The sequence below is a fragment of the Calypte anna genome, chromosome 10 (genome assembly GCF_003957555.1).
Source record: "Calypte anna isolate BGI_N300 chromosome 10, bCalAnn1_v1.p, whole genome shotgun sequence".
In the NCBI taxonomy this organism is placed as follows: Eukaryota; Metazoa; Chordata; class Aves; order Apodiformes; family Trochilidae; genus Calypte; species Calypte anna.
Genome location: NC_044256.1, coordinates 19489593 through 19510973, shown reverse-complemented (window position 1 = coordinate 19510973; position 21381 = coordinate 19489593). Strand labels below are relative to the sequence as shown.

Here is a 21381-nt window from a genome sequence, read left to right as displayed (position 1 = left end):
TTAGGGTTTTTGCTCTGTGACTTTGCTGCCCCATTTCTCCAGGACTCAAAAGCCCTTGCCTTCCTCACCACACCACCCTCGCTCTGCACTGACACTGTCACACCCCAGCCATGTGCAGGCATCCTCTGTCCCCTGAGCCTCAATGGGCTTTCAGGATGTGAATCTCCTTTTTCTGGGGAAAGAAGCCTTGCCTGCTCCAGAGGCTGTCTTAAAGAATAAACTCTTTTTTTTCCCCACACCTGTCCAGAAGTCCTTTATGTGCTTGGCAGTGAGCACAGCCCATGCAGCCACTAACCACTTGAGAAATCTGTTACTGCTCCACAGCACTGCACCTCTTATGTTCCCTCTGTAGCACTGCCTTTCCATAGAATACCAACATGAGCTATGACTGTATGGCATACATAAGCCCTAAAACAGAAGAGAGTCAAATAACTATAAAATCTGGCATTTCAAACGTGAATTAATGGATCACTGCAGAACCCCATTTAATGAGGGTGTATAAACCATGAGTTACTGCTCAACTCCATTACATACAGCTGCAGTGTAATGAAAACCATTGTGTGGATGGTGGTTAAGATTTGAGCCTTAATGGTTAGAAATGATGGCCTTGGTCTTTTTTTAGGTGTAATAGCTTCTTTATATTATAAAGAGTGCTCTCAAAAAAATATGAGGGGAGAAACAGGATGCATCAAATGGCAAGTTTCTTTCATTCCTGCTGATCAGCAGATCTTGAGCATGCCAAGCATTCCTGCCCATACAGTTCCTAGAGAGGCAACAAGCACGTTAATCTGGCAAAGAGCCAACAAAGTGTTAGCTGTACCACCCTTCTGAACATCTAGATGCTGATAGAGAAAGTTGGGAGGTCCTAGAATCAAAGCTGCAGTTTGCAAGCTGCCTTTCTTCTTGTCTCTACCTTGCTTTTTCCTGGGAAAACATCCAAAATGCTGTTTCTCTCATATATTTCTTTAGGGTGGCAAGGAATGGATTGCTCTATTCCATGTTCAAGTGGAAGTTGGGGTCTTAACTGTAACCAGACATGTTACTGCACAAATGGAGCAGCTTGCAGGCCAGCTGATGGCTTCTGTATCTGCTCACCCGGGTGGCAAGGGGACTACTGTGACCAGCCCTGCCCTGTAAGTACAACTCCAGTGGTCTTGCATCCCCTTTATAACCATAGCCCACATCTCTCTTCTCAGTGTCCAAGTCAGAGTCTCAGTTTGTTTGTGGATATCTGAAGGAAACGAGGTGTAAATAACAGATTGGGGTTTGAGCAGTCAAGCAGATGTATTGTGCTTGCATTATATTTTTTCAGAGCTATTGCCATGTTAACTGCATTTTCCTGAATAACATTTTTTTTCAAGTGATTTGTCACTTGGTTCTGTATAGAAACCTTAGGCAGTGAGTTGTTTCTATCTTCTCTGTATGTTAATTTAAAAACTGCGACTCAGCATTAAGAGGGACATGATAGATGATTTTGCACATTTTAGAACAAAAAAACCTGATTACTGAGAGACTTTTTTATTTATATTTTTGGAAGGATGGAACATATGGTCTTAATTGCAGTGAACGTTGTGACTGCAGCCATGCAGATGGGTGTGATCCTGTCACCGGTTACTGCTGCTGTCTTGCAGGCTGGACAGGTAAAATTAACAATTGTCTTTGTAAACCTTGGGGGCTTTGCTGTTTTTTGGTTTGTTTGGGGGTTTTTTTTCAGATTTTTGGTGGGTTGTTTTGCTCCATTATTGCACTGGCCTTGTGGCTGCCAACTTTTAAATAATAGATTGAGACAAGAACTTACTCATATTTAAATCACTCATGTTGGTGACAATAATTGACATTCATTAAATTTGTATTCAGATTAGTTAAAGATGGCTCCAGACCAGGAGCCAGATGTTAGCCTTCTGTAAAAAGAACCCTCAGGAGGGATGCAGTTTTTCTGGAAATCCTGCAGAGTTTTTCTCCTTGAATGCCCCTTTCCACGGGGCTGCAGTTGTGGTGCAGTGAATCCTGGGACCATCACACCTGAGGATGCAGATGGGTGTTTTCTGAATTCTAAGGGTCATTACATCCATCACACAAACCCCAGTTTTGTCCCAAAATGTTGTCTTTATGCTTTTCCCATTTTCCCAGGCTTCTTGTCACCCGGAAAGGTGGTTCTGGGAAGCAAATTAACACTGGTTTGACAAAGAACTCTTGTGGTGATATAGAGGGTGAGAGGAATATTAGGGAAGTCTGAGAGTCCAGGCTGGAGATGTCAGTCCAATCAGACCTGCACTTGACTTCATACTGATGTGACTCTCTTCCAGCTTTTGACAGCTACTGCAACAGCAGCAGGGGGCAAGTTATTGACCTAACCAGTATTTCTCACTTAGCTGCCTAAAATACTGGTTAATCTCCCTCAGCTCTCTGTGGAGGCCTTGGAGGGAAATAAGCTTCTATTCTTTCCCATAACTGCAGAACCATCAGTGGCACTGAGAATCAAAATGCCTTTGTATTAACAGCAGTTTCTTTGGAAAATGTAGTTGGTTTTCAAACAAGTACAAGTTGGAAGATAGTCTGGAGCAAGGCCTCCTGATCCAGCAGCCAGTATTTGGGGTACTGTCACCTTATCCCTCCATTTCTGCTTTAAACCAATGCATGCTTCCTGTTTCTGATGGAGGTAACACCAACACAGCAGCTCAGCACCTAGAAGCATGAAGCAAAAGACATGAAATTATACGTAGAACATCCAGTGGAAAAAACCTTTTTAAGAGTTAAATAAAATGCAAAAATAGGAAGTTCTACCTACTGCTTATAGCAAAGCTACTTTTCAAAGGTACTGGGCACACATCCCTGAAAAGGGGCTTTTTTCCCCCAAGAAAATCCATTTTGTAAGCTCACTGATATCCTCTCTGCCAGCTTGCATTCTTAACTCACTTCACTTGCATTTAGCTTTCTTTGAGCCTCTTTGCCATCAATATGTCCATCTATCAGGCTTTCAAACTCTGCTGTTCATCACTGATGATCATCAGAGAAACTGTTGGTAGGCTTTCCCATAGTCATTATAAGTTTTTTCAAGGGAAAGTTTTCTAAGTTTTTTAGAAGTACAGTAAATTAAGGAGATGTGTTTGTAAACATTTACTCTGGAAGTTTATTACACATCTTTCCAGATGTAGCATTCCAGAGAAAACTACAGAAATTGTATTTTGCAAACAATGCAGACTAAAAGTGCAGGATTTTTTTTTTTTAAGGCCTTTGCAACAAATACTCTGTACTTACTCCCATGCACATCTCTAAATGTACACCAAATGCAGGTGCAAATAACTCCCAGTAAAGGTAAGAATAGTTTCTGTGATATCCTTCTTTTTAAAATTTCCTTGTTGGGAAAGAGAAATGTATATTAAGTTAAAAGGAGCTTACTGCACACTAAGCACTTTCTCCTTCAGTGTGCCCCTGCATTTCTGGAACTTCCCTCTTCAGGATCACATTTTAGGAAGGGAAATATTATATTAGTATTTGAGACCAGATAGGAGTTGAGATGTTGACAGGGCCATGGAAAGTATGTACTGGAAATGCTGATAGACAGAAAGAGCCAACATATTAAGTCAGTTCTGCTTCCAGTGGTTTTTCCTCTTAGTTTAGCACCAGACAGAAGGAAAAATTTTGCTCACACTTGTTTGAAAGTATGTCATTTAAGAAACTCTTTGGCTAGATAATTATATTTTCATATATCTGTGGTTGTTGTGAACTGGGCCATGCTGTGTATTGCAATGCATTTTATAAATACCATGTGATCAATAATTCAGGCTTAAATATTTGCTTTCTGAATTTGGTACTAATTAGGCATGGCCTGTAAAAGATCAGAAAAGTTCAGGATCATGCAACATCTGAAGGGTTTCCAGACAGAGAACTCACGTGGCTTTCTGATCCTAATAGCCACAAAACTTCATCTGAAACAGCATATTCTGTGTGTTCATCCCACACGTGGGACTCCCTCTTGATGTCAGTGTTCTATGAACAGATCAAGGGGAAGATTGAACCCATTTTCTTTAAACTGATTTTCAAGATGTTACTGATACAAACCTACAGAGACTGAGAGATGGTAGGAACATGGAGGAAGACTGGGAGAAGAAGAAAAAAAGCATGTAAAGAGCAGCACACAATGTAAATTAGTAGCAGTTTGCCATCCTTTATTACCTTATGACTGCCACCCATCAAGACTGTTGCCCAGGATGATACCATTCCATGTGTTCCAGCTGGGAGAAGGTAATTTTCAGGAGCTGAGCATACCTGGCAGAGGGGAAGATGATGAAGAGATTCCCATGTATTAGCCTGGAGATCCCAAAGCTGAGCAAACCAACTGGATAAACAAACACAGTGGCAACAAGCTGCTTAGAGACCTGCATATGCAGTTTCCATTGAGTTCAGTGGGGAATGGCACATGTGCAGCCACAGGCAAAAGTTATTTCAGATCTAAAGATGGTTGCACCTTATTGCTGCTGCTGAAAACTGCCTGGCCAGGTAGGCAAGCACATTGTATCACAACTGGCTTCCTAGGTAGCCTGGAGAGTGTAACATTTGTCCAAAACTGACCAAAGCCTCCTTGGCAAAAGGTTCTCATGATACAAGCAAAGTGAGAGTTGTTCAGATGTGGGCCCAAATGATCCTGCTGGTGCAGTGCAAGGGCTGAATTTTTCTCCATGTGCAGGAAATGTCAGATTTGTGTTCAGCTTTGCACATTGAATAGAGTTCTCCAGCTTGCACCAGCACTGCCTATGTGTAACCTCACAGATACAAAAAGAATACCCTTGAAACCAAAAGTCCCAGTGTCCTGTATCTTGCTAGGTTAAAAAACAAAAGTGGAGTCCCCAACAGGATCAAGCCTTGACTGATAAGGTTTGCTGGGTGGTTCAGGAGCTGAGGAGAGCATTGGGAAGCATCCTGCCTGTTAGATATAATGGGAGGTGGTTCTGAAAGCACAGCTCCAGCTAAACCATTTGTATTCTGCAACCTGAACTTCAAACTTCACCAGCCTGACCTTCTCTCCTCAAGGTGGCTGCTGGCAGCATGTTTCATGCCAGAAATGGCTTCCTCACAGATCCCAACTGGTTATTACTGCATATATTTTGTTGCTTTGCTCAGTACAACCCTCAGTGATTAAATTGGTCAGAGTTGCTGCTCTGTCCTCTGAATTCTGGAGGTGCTCCCTGTGTGCTTGACCAGAGCCAGGTCCCAAGGAGCTGTGTCTGGCTGGTTTCAGTCAGGCATTCCCCTTGCAAGCAGATTACAGAAAGGAAGCCCCAGGCCTGGCTGATACTCATAGCAAACTCATTTCCTCTCTGTAAGAGTCAATGTGCTTCAAGTTAATTGTGGCAGCGGGTACTTTGTTAACCTTTCAGGTATTACAGCAGGATCAAATAGGAAGTGATCTGCAGGGGGATATATTCCACTCCTGTAAATGTTAAGGTCAGTTAAAATCCTGTTTATCTGAATGCTTTTAATCTGAATCTGAAATGCTGTCTTTTCCAAATCTTGGTTCTGTCTTTTTTAATGGAAGTCTGTAGTTGCAATGCTATCTCAGTTACCTGAGACAGTTTACTCAGTAGCTTTTCTGAACATTCAGAGCTGAAGTTCATTTGGTAGATTTTAACATCCCAAAACTGTGTGGAGCAAACAAGATGGTCCTATAGATACAAGATGGAAAATGCAGAAGTGTGTATCCTATAGTGAGTTACAGAAGAAGCCCTTATAGATTTTCCATAATTAATGAGGGTGTCAACTACAGGTGTGGAAATACTATGTGGTAGTAAGGAATAAGTATCTTGTTGTGTTGGTACTTTTCACCTTGTTGGCTTTATTCATGTCTCAAAGAGCAGCCTCTGTTTGCCATTACATATGGGAAATCAAACTGTATTTCACTGTTCTTTACAGCCTCAATAACTTCCATACATTGCCAGCAACATAAACCCTAATTGTCTCTTATCATACCCAGAAATGTTGTACAGTAGTTGTGGTAGTCTCGTTGTAGGGATTTCCATGTGTGAATTTAGAAGAGAGTTAATGGGGTTGGGAAGCATTGGCCAAACACAGATAAGGTGAGCTCTGAGGAATGAGACTTCATGTTTGTGAGAATTTGCAGGCTGTGAGTGACGACTGCACTGTCACTCAAACACAGAAACATGTTTCTTCCCTCCTGTGGACACATTAATTCAGGAAAACTGGTAAGCCTGTTACTCAAGGGAAGGCCTTTTTGAATTTTAAAGAAATAGTGACCACTTTGGCAGTGAGCTCCAAGGTATTTTTAACTTCAGTTTCTCTGAGTTCTTTGCAAGAAGAGATCTTTGAAGGAAAAAAAACTTTCCATCTGGCTTTCCATAAAATGTGCTTTGTTTGTATCAATATGAATTTTCTTCCAGTGCAGCAGTCTCCATGTCTATAACCTTAGGGCCAGATCCTGTCCTCAGCTGTGCTAGATTGAAGCCAAATTAATTCTTATTAAGAGAGCAGCTCCAAGAGCATGCTGCTGTAATTGGCATCTGATTTTTCCACACATCTTTAAAACAAAATCTAGGACTTGTTTGTGGTACCTACAGGTTTTTAACTGAAGAGATCCACAATATTTTGGTATTCATAATGTTGTAAGTTAGCTTTTTAAAAAAAAGTCAGACTGCTTAATACTCTTGTGGTCTGTAATGCAAAGCCTAAAAAAAAAGAATGGAGCTATGGTAAGTTCCTATTAACCATACATTTTCTAGATGTCTAAATCATTATCTAAACCATACTTTGCACGTACCACTTTTGGCAGTCTTATCCAGATTTTTTAATTAATAATTTATTTCTGTGATTATTCTGTATCTTTACATTAGCTTGAAGCAGACAGAAAAACAGATATTTTAAAAATCAGTCTGAAATGGTTCATATTAGCCTCTCTTCTGGCCTCTGCCTTTCAGATGTGAAAATCTTTTCCATATGAAAAGCTTTGCTTACTCTCTGGTTTCAGTATGAGCCCTTTAGTCCATGAACGTAACTTAAGCTTATTAGAAATTAGCTTTAATTTTTCATTGACTTAATTTCAAGTGAGTTGATAAGATTTTAATGGCAGGCTGTGCTTAAAAATTCTCTCTTTGACAGGAAGCTGAAAGTATGGTTCCTGCTGATACAGGGCTAATTTTAAAAAATATGAATTATGAAGTTGTATCAAAGACTTCATTGATGTCCTGACATTAATTATGTCTCTGCATTCCTTGGCAGATATCTAGGGGGCTCCAGATTCTCATCTGACTGAGGTTTCATTTTGTTTGTCCTTTGCCAGATTTAGTATGTATTTCACCTTTCATGAAATCAGTTGGATTTTTGCCACTCATTCAGTGGGAGTTGGATCAGACCCTTAGAATATAATTAGAATCTGCAGTAAGCCTACTGCTAAACTTAAGCATGCATGGAAATGATTGCAGTATTAGGCCCATAAAGAGAGAAGAGATACGACTTCATTTATCCTTGTGTTTATTTTGGGGTTTATTTTGACTTATTAAGGGACAGCTTTGAAATGTATGTGAAATGATATAGCTTGGATGGCATCCTAGATTACACTAATTTAATGGGTTCTAAAAAAATGGAGGTTGGTGCTAGAAGTTATTCAACCATTTTCCAGTTTAATATGGAGGCAATCTATATATAAGCTTGGCTGCACCTACAGTGCATTCACCTATAAATAAATGTGGGCAAGAAGCAATGAAAAATTATTTGTGAACATTTCAGCAGACTAAATACAGTGTGTTGCCATGCTGTGTGTGAAAGAAGAAAAAGGAAAGATCATTCAACAAACAGCCATCAAGCTTGGATGTTGTGTATGTACATGTTATGGGGAAAGTGGTGGCTGTGACAAATGTTGTAAGCATCTTTCTCCTTCTACACAAAGGAGAAAAGGTTGAATTTCTGTCAGGGTTTTTGAACACAAAATGCTTGCACACGTTTGCTTCTACTGCTGCCCTTGCTAGGTTGCTTTCTTAGCTCTTGCCTTAGGCTGGGAGGGTTTGAACTTTTGTAAGTCAGGAAAGCAACACATTTTTCCCATTTCCAAGTTTCTTCCTTACCTGTTGGTGGTCTGCTTGGAACTTTCCCAGGTTTGTCTCCCTTCTCTGGCTGAAACCATGTCCAGAGCTTGAGAAGCAGTAGAAAGGAAGCATCCTAGTGGAAAGGAGGAGTGCATAGGACCTGAGCTGTTTTAGCACTGCTTTCCTCAAGGTCTGCCCTCTCTGCTAGTAGAACCTTTTCTTCCAGTTATAGTGCACCCTGGAGAATGACCCATAGCAAAGGGAACCAGATGATTCTTAATTTTGGCAAACACGTTGGCTTATCTAATTTCTTGTAGGGTAGGTCTCTTGCCTGAAAAGATCTTATTGCATAAAATCCCTGAGTTGGATGGTTCATGCCTGGAGTTTTCTCTGGATAATTAAAAATAGGGGGACGATTAGTGCTCCACAGAGGTGCATTAGGCTGCAAGTATATTACTTTCAGAAAAACACTTACATTAATGGGGGCATAAATCGCCCATGCATTGATGAGTGAAGAGACAATTGAGGGTTTTTCATGGCTGCAGGGAAAGGCTTATTCTTCATTATTTAGGACCAGATCATGGAGCTTTCATTGAGACTGATGGGCTGCTACATGCAGGAGTCTCCCCTCTGGAGCCCACCAGTGGGCAATGCTTAGCAAGATAAGGGCTCCACCACATCCATGTGAAATTCACAGTTATTTGAGAGCATTTTGAGAACAACACAGAAGTCCATAGATACGTGACCATGGCTGCTGTTATGTCTGTCAAGTAGTTTCACTATATAAAAGCAAAAATAGCCTATTTGCAGACTGGATGAGCAGCCATCAATTCTTAATGTTTCCATTTAATTTTATGAGACATCCCTTACGTTTTTCTTCTCTCAGCTGTCCTCCCCAAGCAGATTTTCCTGTTCTTCAGCATCCCTAGATGCTGAGCTGACACAAATTGTGCTGTGGTGTTTCTGACTGGATCTGAGTCAAATACTTCAGGGTTTGCCTCAGGTAGGAATAAATATGATGATGCAAAAAGCAACAGAAAAGCATCAAGTATGTTTTATGAACTCTTGTTTGTACACTGTCATAACAGCAGATCCAGAGTTAGTCAGACTCTTCAATCTTACTGAATTTTCTTTTCATAGAATCACAGCATTGTTTTGATTGGAAAAGACCTTTAAGATCATCAAGTCCAACTGTTAGCCCAGCACTGCCAAGGCCACCAGTAAACCATGTCCCTCAGCACCATATCTACATGGCTTTGAAATTCCTCCAGGGATGGTTACTCCACCACTGCCCTGACAACATTCTTTTGGAAGAAATTGTTCTTAATATCTGATCTAAACCTCCCCTGGGACAACTTGAGGCATTTTCTCTTTTTCTATGACTTGAGACCTGGGAGAAGAGACTGACCCCCCCAGCTCCCTACAGTCTCCTGTGGAGAGCAAGAAGATGTAATTTTTTCTTATTACAGAAGCACTAATTTTACCTTTTATACACTGAAGCAGCAAAATATTCACTACTTAGGAAAGCAGGATGATCTAATCTCAAAACCAAAGCTGATTCAAATAGAATTTATAGGGAAAATGTAACAGGGAAAGAGAAGAGAATAAAGCTTAACAAAACATGACCATATGACTGTAGGAATCATTATTGGAAATAAGTGTACCAATTAAGAGGCCAGGGCAAGACTTCCAGGTGACCCCAGTGGCCTCTAGCTCTGACCTGGTGTGAGAGCCACATGCTGAGGAGCCCCTCTGGGAGTGACAGGTTGGGTGGAGATGTGTTATAGCTGCTGAAGGGATGGCTGCAGGTTGGGCAGTGGGGTGTGATGGATGAAAGAGCATCCCAGCCTAGAGGTGACATTCAGTGATACATTCCCATACCTCTTTTCAGTACAGTCAGGTGCTTGCTGGTCCACTTTCTGCAATTAATTATCTAAAATAGCCTTGCAGCTATCATCTTCAGGGTGTTTTCTGCTGTTCGAGAAGTATTGCTACTGCTGTGGTTTTGCCTCTACTGGACTGTGGCAACAGGTACAAAAACCACCATTAAGAACCAGTAATGCCAGAGACAAAAGCTGCCAGGCATGGTCACCAAACTTCAGGCCTCCAACTCTATTGCCTGCATGCACCCAGTGCCTATTTATGCATAAAAAAGCTGTTCTTTCCAAAGCTATTCAAATGCCAGAAATAAGAGATTATTATGACTTCATGTCATGCTGAAAGACAGGTGGAGGAGAGCACAGTGTTTGTGTTGGATTGAAATGTCTGCTGAAATAATTCCTGTCATGGCTAATTGATGTTTCATCTGTCTTTAGATTGTGATTATTGAAGAAAAAAGAAAAAAAAAAGCTGAAGAATCTTATTCAGAGTAATAATTACAGTTGTACACTGGTGGATATAGAATTAAAGTACATGGAGGGAAGGGAGCTACATCCTATAATTTATCATATTCCTGCATCCCTGAAAACTAATTAGATGTTGGGCAGCACACAGGCCCTGCTGCAGAGGCTGCTGTCAAGGGGATAGCAGTGGTCAAAAATAGGCCACTGATTCCCATTTATTCCATCCATTTTTGCTCTTCTATTGTGTTTGGAGTATTAGTTTCCAGCTATCTAGAGACAAGGCAGAAAAACAATGGGAGGCTTTATTAAGAGTTAGAGACGTAATCCCCAAGCACGAGTACAATTGCACAAGTAAGCTGGAGAGGGAAAAAAGGGATTTCTGCTTACATCTGCCTTTCAGGAATTTCACCCTCCAAAGTCCTTCAGTCAGCTCTAGTTACAGGCAGTACAAATCTGCATTGCTTTGACAAACTTTCATTTGAAGCTATTGAAGGTTATTAATGGAAGCAGTATATGAAGTAGCTCTTCAATAGATGCCTTACATCCCAGTTGTATGGCTTGATTTTGTTTTGTTTCTTTTTTTTCCTTTTTCTTTCCTTGATGGTTGTGTGGATGCTCACTGAATCCATCACAGCTTGATTTGTAAATTTTAATACTAAGAACCAACTTAACAAATCACCAGACAGACTTGTAGAGAAGTGCATCCTCCCAATGTCCCAGACAGCAACAGTTTTGCTACTTGGTAATAAACTATTCTGGAAGGGGCCTTCAGGTGAAAAAGCTTGGAACAGCTCTCCCTTAATATGACCATTCTGGTGGGTTAAGTTCATACCAGCTTGTGTTTTTCACAGCTTACACAACAGGAATTCAGGTCCTTGGTGCTGTTCTACCCACTTTGTGTGCAAAGGAAGAGGCTGTGGGGAAGGGGGCAGTGAAGCCACTCTTGGGACTGTCAGCTAAATTCCATGGACAGAGCAGTCCCAAGGATGGCAGTGGAAATCTTCCTGGAGAGCAGAAAGTGTTTGCAGAAATCCAGTACCCCAAACCTACACTGGGATGTGGGGGTTCATATGTTGAATTAAAAACCCACAGCACACTCTGTTCTTACCTTGTCCCTGCCTTACTGCAGGAGAGCACAGATGTCCTTTGCCCACTTACAGTAGATAGCTACAATTTTATGTGAATTTAATTTACAATTCACCCCCAGAACTTTGCTTAAGAAGGTCTTGGAAGTGTAATTTCATACTAGTCTCTGTACTTGTGAACCACAGCCTCAGGCAGTAAGATAATTCCCTGGTATCTAGGCAGTAGAGTTCATGTCTAGCACTGCTTCTTGCAGCTTCAAGGACTTCTGATAGGTGTCTTTCTAATTTCTACATCATGCTTGTGAAACAAGGAATTTGCTCATAAATCAGGAATCTGCAGTTGTAGCGTGACATATTACAGAGATGTGTCAGCTTCAGCATTTTTTATATGTCTGGAAATTGAAAACTAATTGCTTATCAGAAGGGTCCATCAGCAAGTTCCTAAGTAAAATATTTAAGTTTTACTTTAAAGAAGCTTGCTGCTTTGCCAGCTCTTGATTGTAAAGCAGCTGGGAAGGGTGGACTCCACCTTCATGTGCTGTCAAGTTAGGAAGTCATAAGGTTAAGGTGCTTTTCCTAGCACAGTTCTGTAAGATGTGCATCTCCACATGCAAGTTGAACTTCTTATTTACATTTGCAATTCAGTGTGTGTAGGAGCTTCCAAAAGCAAAGTCTTCCGTGAGTATTCACTTTAAATAATATAAAATAATAAAAATTGATTGCAACACCTTCTCAGTTGTGTCCTGAAAAATTATAAATAAATAACTGTTGTAACGGGCATCAGTGTCTTCTAGAAAAGGTTTCCTTTTCCCTCTCTACACTGGGCTACAACAATTGGCTTCACAATGACTCATTGCCTTGTTAGGAGCAGGAAGACATCCCTCATTATTCATTACTAAAGGAAGGACTTTGCTGCTGCAAAGAACAGCCACAGCATTCTAATTCAGCTGCCTTTCAAGAGAAGGGAGGTAATGTCACTCTTCCCTAAACTTTGCCGAAAGAGACAAGAAATAAATGCTGTTTAATTGTCTCCGTTTATAAATAGCCCATTCATAATGAGAGAATTGGGTTTGGATTGCTGCAGTCAGGGGGAAGAGATGCACATTTTTCTACATTTGTGTCTGAATTTCATTTCTGGGAGCTCGCTCTGGGATTCTCAAAACTAGAAATGATTGTATATATTTCTGTATAACTGAAAGGCATGTGCTTATTTACAGTTTATTGTATGACTTTTTAATTACAGAGTGCTGTAGATATATTACATAAATTCACACACAAACCATTTCCTGTGCAAGTAATCCAAGGAAATATTTAATTTTAAAGGGAGGAGAGAAGACTGTATTAAAATAATAGTTTTTCTTGATTTTACTACTACAAATCTTCCTTTACTTGAATATTAAGCAATTGCATTTGTATTATGTTTTTATTCTATTTTATTGTGTTTTTTATTAAGCTTTACAGCATGGGCCATGCCTCTTTTTGTATAAAGCTGTGATCATGTGTTACTAGAAACCCCATTTCCAACTGCACTTTGGGCAGATGTGGTTAGGATTTTCTAGGAAGCGACGTTATAATTGTGTGATTAATCTTCAGAAAAGGGAAATTTTGGCTCTGCAGTATTTCTTACTGTATTAGCTTCAGAGATTTATAAAACCAACTTGAAACTGCACTGTAAGTGTGTTTATAATGACTTTTAGCTGATTTAATAATCCTCAAAGTTTGGGTGACTGTACAGATCACAGCTTCACAAATGCAGTCCATTACCTGTAGCATCCAGATGACATTATCAGAGGTGGAGGAAATTACTTGGGATTGTATTTCTCCTTAGCATTGCACTAATCCAACCTCTAGCTGAGGCTGGGGCTCTCAGAGCCCTTGTCTGCATTTATCCCATTATGCAGGGAGGACATGTGCATGGATGATAAAGAACATCTTCATGTTGAAAGTCGAGCTGGGGCAAGTCTATACCATCAAATCTTGGTGGCACAGTTGTAAGGCACCTGGTGTGGTAATGTTGTTAAGAAAATTTTCAAACCAGTCTGATTTCTTTTTGCTGTTGTTATCAGTATCTACAGTGTGCTGCCCCTAATGCCTCTCCCTGCAGCTGGCAGTGCTGAATGTCTCTCTTACTTCACAATCCAGCAAATCTTTCTCAATCCAAGGAGTCCTTGATCAGGCAAATAACTCTGCTATTTGCAGGTATTGCTGCTGTCTTATCCCAGTGGAGTAAAAGCCTCTTGGACAAGTAATGGTCTGCAGGATCAGATCCTTAGATTTGATTTATAAGTTACAAGCCATGGCACAAAATGGTTTTTAAAAGTCACCAGTTAAAACAAACAATGCCTAGAGCCTCATGTTAAGCTTTCTGGCTCTGTGCTTCTTTCAGTGTTCCCAAGCTTTGCTTTTCATAATAATAAGTATCAAACAACAACCCTGGGAATCACCAGGAGCTGGATTGGCAGGTCTCACTCTCTGTTTAACATGCAAATGATCAGCCTGTGCCTACATATGGCCACTTGCTAGATCAGAACTTGGTTCATTAACAAAGAGCTTGGAAAGCTCTGGGTGATGTGGGGTATAACAACCCAGAGCACAGTGCTTTAAGCCAGAAAGTGAACAATAAACAGCATAGATCTGAATTGACATGTGTTCAAGAATCCAAATAGTAGATATATTTTTGCAGAACCCTGATCTTTCATTTTTTTCAGTCTCCCAGTTCACAACACTTAAGTAATCAGGCTTCAATCAACTGTGTATTTCCAGACCAGTTATTTAAGATATTTTGTGATTTTAAAGCAATTCCTGACCTTCATCTCTTGGACAACATGCTGAGTTTCTGTAATGGTCCTAAGGACTGAACAGGAGCCCAGGAACACCTACAGAATTCACATCTTTGGCATTTTCTTAATTTTCACTTTATTAAGCAGATAAAAGGATTGCTATTTCATTTCCAGGCTCCTTTGTTTGCTCTATGATGTACAGTGAGGGATCAGCCCAGCCAGTCTTTGATGAGCAGAGTAAACTGTGTGAATCCTAACATGTACCTTTACATCCTTAGGCATCCACTGTGACAACATTTGCACCCAGGGCCGCTGGGGACCAAACTGCTCCATCTCCTGCAACTGTGAGAACGGAGGATCCTGCTCCCCAGAGGATGGCACCTGTGACTGTGCACCAGGATACAGAGGACCCTTGTGCCAGAGAAGTAAGATTTTCCATAGATGTGGTGGCAGGAGCAAAGCAAGTAGAAATTTCTGACACCAGACAGGCAGAGCCACAGGTTTCTGAGCTGCTCCTGACTTCCTAAGGGCAAATGCTAACCTAAAGAGGTCTTCGTGACTAAGAAGTCAAGACTCTGCTGCATTTAGTGCCTTGTGTTTCTTCTTCTGGCCTTCCACAGCACCCAGAGGTCACAGGAGGACTGAAAGAAGGAGTTTTACACACAAGCTTGGCTTTTATGGATCCAGGCAAAAGAAGATTTACAGTTCAGTGGTGGTAAATTATTGGATACCTGTTAAGCAGAGTCAGCTCTGACCCATCACATAATGACAAGTGGAGGAGCATTGGCTATCAAAACAACATGGCAATGTTTTATATGCCAGAAAAAGCAACACAGCAACCTGAAATAGCTGCTTTCTGATGCTCTGCTGCTACATATTAGAATGTGCCAAGGAGAGAAGATTCCTCTCATTTGCTTTATCTGGGAAGCTGCATTAGTCTCTTAGGGACCCTTATTCATTGATCCAGACCACACACAACTGTCTTCCTGTGTAAACAAAAAATGGGTTTGTCTTTCTTTTCTGCAGCAGCTCTTGTTCTTCCTGTAAGACATTCTGCATGCCCAGTTCATATATCCCCTTTGATTTCACCAGTTACACTTGACACTGGAACACACTCATCTCTAAAAATAATTTGTAGCTGACAGTTTTTATTTAAAGCCATTATAAGGATGACCTCTAGCACTGCTGTAGTTAATGGCCTATAAGCATTTCCATTACAACCCCCAATTTCCAGGTGCTTCAGCATATCTATATAGCTGTAAAACCTCTCTCCAAGGCTAAAATGTGGTGCTCAGTGCTTCAGGGAATTGGGAAAGAAATTGTTTTACAAATCTGAGACCTTAAGAGTGCAAAACTTCAGGAAGTTAATAGTTTCTGACCTTTCTGAGATGAAAAAAACCAGCTTAGTTTTATCAGCTGATGGCATGTAGGCTACAAGAGGCAAACCATGCCCCCAGCTTGCAACTCCAGTAATCAGACTGCTCCCTAAGGACATTTGCTGAGGACCTAATGGGGACAAACTTTCCTCCCTACTGGGCTGACAGCAAAGGGGTTCTGTGGATGCTTCTGCTATTTCCTTATGATGCTGAAATGTGTGTACACAGCCAGGGAATTCAGCTTGCTCCCACTTCTTCTGTGGGATTCAGGCTCAGTCCTTCTTTGTGAAGAGGCCACCTCTGTAGGTGAAGGAAGCCTTTAGTTTGCTAAGTTTGCTCTCAGAATCTTTCCCATTTTTCTCTTGAAAATTCATTCAGAAGCAGAACTTAGCCAGGACTGAGGATGATATGCAGCCAGCTTGTTCTGCCTGTGTAATCGGGATTACATGAGACACTTGGATAATTTATTGCTCCTAAGCCTGCAGAAATGTCTCCAGGAATGATCCAGGTTGTTTTATAGCTAGTGCATCACCTACAAACCTGTCAGCCAAGTTCCAGCTGGAAGTCTGCAGTAGTGCAAGAACCTGACACCCTCTGTGAACATAGGGACCAAGAGACAAATTCTCATTCAGTGAAAAAACAGAACACACATGATGTAGTAACCACTGAGTCAGAACTGTGTAACAGAGAGTCACAGGAGTAAAAAAAAACCATACAAAGTCATTTTTATAGTTACTGCAATTTAACAAGTCTTTGTGCTTACACATAGCACTGAATGTTTGGACAGTGGCTGATTTTATTAATTCTATACGTACCTAGAAGCAACAATGTGAGTTCCTAAGAGATACTGAGCTGTAATCTTAACCCTGTACCTTATGGGCAAATTCCATAATAATTTCAATCCAGGTTTTAAGTAACTCAAGCACACAATTCATGGCAAGTTTATTCAGCTATCTGGTGTGCTTACTGATGCAAATCAGGTGATTCTGTATGCTGTTACCATAATTACCACTTTTAAATTCTCTTCATCACTGATGGGTGCTGCTCCTGCAATAAGATGTGCAAACTGACTGTCCCACCTGAACACAGGTACTGCCCCTAAGATGTTTAGAAATCAGCTTTTGACATAGTTGTTTAAATGCAAAATACTGAATATTTCCTAATACCTCTCTTCTGATTTCTTAGCTTACTTTCCTAAAGAAATGATATTGTGAGTTTCTCTTGTCTGTGCATATGTGTGTTCCTCTTCCTGCTTATTGTGAAAGTACTGGAATATTTTTTGCCAGGTATTAACCATATCTGCCAGTGGGCTATGAGGTCTCAAAAATCTTAATCTCTTATGTTTTATCTTCAGTTTGTCCCTCTGGCTTTTATGGACACCATTGCAGCCAGCCATGCCCTCACTGTGTGCACAGCAGTGGGCCTTGTCACCACGTGTCAGGACACTGTGATTGCTTGCCAGGATTCTTTGGCACTCTCTGCAACCAAGGTACTAAGCCCAAGACCCCCAAGTGTCACCTCCTTTCCTACATTTCTGTGTCTAACTTTGCAGCAAGACTGTTCACAAGGTTCCTGCCTTTTTTTTTCCTTGTTTCAGCAGTTTAGATCACAAGGAATTCTTTTCTTTAGAAGTAAAATGCAAATAGGTACTTAGTCACCCTTTTGTAAATAGGATGTGCTGCTCCTGCTTTCATAAATAAAACAGGTCTGCTGCTCTGTATTGAAATGAATATGGAATGAGGCACCTGCTGTAAATATAGCAGCCAGCTAAAGGTTTTATTTTCCTTTCTGCTAAGCCTCCCATATCCTATATGTTGATGTCACCCTCATGCCCTCTTCCTCAGCAGGAGGTGGAGATGGTAGTTAAGGTAAAGGCCAGCTCAGGTAGAGAAACCCAAACCCTGACTTCATGTGTGGAACCTTATTTACACTGTCTAGGACCTGACTGGGAATAGCTAAAATCATGGGCACTCAAACACAAGTGCAGGAGACTGAAAAATCTGCAGTGAGGCAGGGAAAGTGAGATGATTTTCACAGGTGAAGGGCAGTTTCAGCTCAACCAAATGTCCATCACCTTTCCAGACCTTTGAAAGTTACTCCACATTTAACCGTGGGTTCCATTTCCAGCCTTATCCTCAAGCAGGCTGCAAGATCATACCAGTGTTCTGCAGATTCTCAGTACATCCTACTGTGGATATTTTCCACACCCAGCTTTAAAAGAGATTATTTGTAATGGCTGCTGCCCTTGTGAAGTCACCAAGTCTGTCAAAATGGAATGGACACTTTTTAATGACCTGCTTTGCAGTAAGTTAGAAACTGCAGACAGAGCTTATGCAAAACCATTAAAGATAGATTAGGTATAACCATGTTTTCTTTTTCCTGTGCTGTATAGTCAACTAATAATACCAATTAATCTATTAAAATGAACATATTTCAGTGAAATTGTCCATTTTATGTGAAAGGTTAGCCAGATTTCAAAGCATAAGCAGGGCTAATTATCCTCTTAAGAAAACTATTTTATTTTTGCTCAGATGTTCAGCACTCCTGGTTTTACTTTGAAATGTTGATCTATCCACCAAATTAATTTTAAAATATTCATGTCCTAATTAAAATCAATTTGTGTTGCAGTTTGTCATAATGAGTTAGCATGTAACTTTATTTTGTAGAGAGAAAAAAATGCTAATTAATGTTTTCCATTAGAAAAACGTGGAACAGAGATTTTACTGGAGAATTTTCATCTCCTTGTGGAGATGTGCTGTCTCTTTTCTGGCAGTGGGAACATTCTTCCACCAGCAGCACATGCATGTGGGGAGCTGTGTCACCTCTGAAATGACACAGATTGACATGGATGTACTCAGGATTCCGAGCATCAAACAACTGAGCAGCTGTTTTCTTAATATCTACCACAATCATGTAGCAAGATGGATTGATAATAACTTGTTATCACAGCTGGAACACACCTGACATCCCACAGGGACTTTCAGAGTCCCACTTCAGAGCTTTTAGAGCTAATTAACATCACTATCTGCATCATACAATCAGATCCCTCCTGAAGAAATTGGTGCTAGTCCTCACTTTACAGCTTTGTTTAACCATGTCTGAGACATTTGGAAAAGTGCTTGTGTTGGATTCTCACAACTGTACAAGAGAGGAGCTGTGTCAATCCACAACAGGGTGACTTAAACTAATGAGAACAACCATTTTTGGCAGGATCTGTCTTTAGTCCTGTGTTGTCATTCTGGAGGGCATCCCACTGTTTCACTGAGACAAGAAGTGCTCACACAGCAGGAACCCCTCTGCTAGCTCTCACTGTCTGGAACCAAAACATTTCTTCTCTGAAGTGTGTCTTGTTGCCTTTGTCAGCACTGGTGTTTAGATCAGAAATCTTTTCCTGATTCATTAGTATTCCATGTTGCAGTGCAAATCACCTCCTATTTTAAGTAAGCTTTTTGAGAACTACTTTTCTGTACAAATAAAAAAACCCAGCCTTCATTTATGTGATATGATCTATCTCCATCTTAAAGATGCAATAAAAATATTGCACTGAGCTGCTCTGTACAGAGAATTGGACCTGGATAATGGTGGAGCATGTATGAGAACATAAGCTGACAGATCATTTCAGTTTTTGCTCTTCTGTGATATGATTTCTTTCCTTCTCTCTCTTTCTGTCTGTGTATTATTCTTTTCATTGTGTTTAGTTTTATCTCTTTTTGGTTAGAGAAAAAGTCTGTTTAGCACATCATTTGAAAACCAAAAGCAACTTTATCCACCCCTGCAGATAAGTCCATAGTATACAGGAATGCATGCAGGAAACAATCGTGGGCACATTCTTTGGTTTCTGCAGTAGTAAGAGTAGAGGATAGCATATTGTATAAAAGCAGATGAATCACAGCTCAGGGTTTCAATCTGCAGCTGAATCAAAGTCTGGATAGATTGAGGTCACCAGTAGAGACTACATTATGAGAAAATGTGAGTGGCTGAAGCAGTAAAAAAGTTGCATAATGCAGGGAAGTGCCTTAATCACTTTTTTGACATCACTATTAGTTACCAGGATACAAGTCCAGTTCCATTTGTTACATTCTTTGCAAAGATGGACTGTATGTTTTATCTTGTTTTAGAAATGCATCTGTTTTTGTCAGGGAACACAGCCAATAAGCACACAGAAATTAAACATTTCATTCATTACTGAACAGAGCTTTCCATCAACTTTAGCATTAAAGATTTCCAGTAATTTGGTCGGGAGGTTGAAGATCTACGTGTCTATTAGTTTCATGTCACTGTGCTTGGGCTGTTATAAGATGACTCTGAAAAAAAAATTTATAGAGTTTCTTTTCTTCAAAATTCAGGAGTAAGCTAGGTGGACAAACAGGAAGAGATGGTTTTGTTAGAATGCAGCACTTCTGTTTAACAGCTCTCATCAAACATAGATATAATCCTTGGAAACCACATTTGCAACCTAATTGTACATGTATTCCAGCAAAGGAATATGTGGAAAGGAAGAGGTGGACGGGTGCCAAAAGACAAACATGACATTTCAGCAATTGGATAGGGGCTTTATTTGTGGGAGTAGTCTTCCACCAGACTTAAAAGGTAAAAATATTTATGCAAGTGGCAGTCTTCTTCCTGGCTTTGAATCTGTGAGATGGTGGGAGGCTGCTTCCCACCAACACTGCTGAAAGCTGATCTTCAGCAAAGCCTGGTGTGTCCAGCAGCAAAGGCACGTTCCTTTCTCACCACTGTTTGGTCCAGAAGGAGTCAGGATAGTGATGAGGTTGGTGCTCCAGTGTAATCCAGATTGCAGCATTAATGATGCTTTGTGTGGTGCTTGTGGGATGGCAGGGTAGGGACTGCCACTCCTTCAGCTGCTACTCCTGGAATTCTCCTCAGCTCCACTGTTCTCCTCCTCTCCCAATAACCCCTTTTCTCTGCTTTGTCTCCCCTCTTTTTGTCTTTCCATAATGCCCTTCAATAATTACAACCTTCAAACTATATTAGATTTATTTTCCAGCAGAAAAATGGATTTTGAGATTACTTTTTTTCTGTTTTTATGCCTGGGATGTTAGCAGACAGAATGGAACTTGAGTACTTTCAACTTCTTCATTCCCTTGCAGAAGAATTTTTCCCGTTTGACTTAAGCAAAGAAAAACGTTGTAATTACTTTTATCTCTAATTGCTAAATGTTAAGTCCTACAACTTCCTCATATCAATTATGAAGACCCCTCAGTGACCTGTCTTATATTTTCAGTCTGTCCCAGTGGAAAATATGGGAAGGACTGTGCAGAGCTCTGCCAGTGTACTGAGAACGGGACCTGCAATCCTATTGATGGATCGTGCCAGTGTTTTCCAGGCTGGATAGGGACAGACTGCTCACAGAGTAAGCAAAATGTTGTTTTTCCATCTCTGCTTTAAAATCACATATTTTCTGGTTTAGTGTTTTCTGAAAGTTAAAGACAGATTCTGGGGAAATCCCTGAAGTATTACAGCAGCCAGTGCCTTTCTGTCTTTATAGAGTATTTCTTTTAATTAATCTTAGTTAGCTTTGGCTTGAGTTAATTTCTGTGTTTGGAATTTGCAGAAGTTGTTACCAGCTTATATCACAGGAAAGGGAGGTCACAAGCTCTTATCAAAAAAGGAAAGCTCCATGCTTCTTTTTAATTTCCATCTGGATTCCCTTTTATTTATTTCTTGAAACAATTTTCTTTCAGCCATTACAGTACAAATTATTAAGCAGTAGATGTTTTCATGTACCAAGCCCCCCAGAACTG

The 21381-nt window shown here is 40.5% G+C and overlaps 1 protein-coding gene across 1 annotated transcript in view; it reads left to right on the top strand.

The window, feature by feature from the left end:
- MEGF11 (multiple EGF like domains 11) overlaps nucleotides 1–21381 on the top strand; it is a 190425-nt gene that overhangs the window by 137619 nt on the left and 31425 nt on the right. Inside the window, exons 12-16 of the mRNA XM_030457045.1 lie at nucleotides 970–1133; nucleotides 1538–1640; nucleotides 14519–14665; nucleotides 16971–17105; nucleotides 20862–20990. Coding sequence (XP_030312905.1) covers nucleotides 970–1133; nucleotides 1538–1640; nucleotides 14519–14665; nucleotides 16971–17105; nucleotides 20862–20990 — 678 coding nt within the window. The remainder of the gene's footprint in view (nucleotides 1–969; nucleotides 1134–1537; nucleotides 1641–14518; nucleotides 14666–16970; nucleotides 17106–20861; nucleotides 20991–21381) is intronic.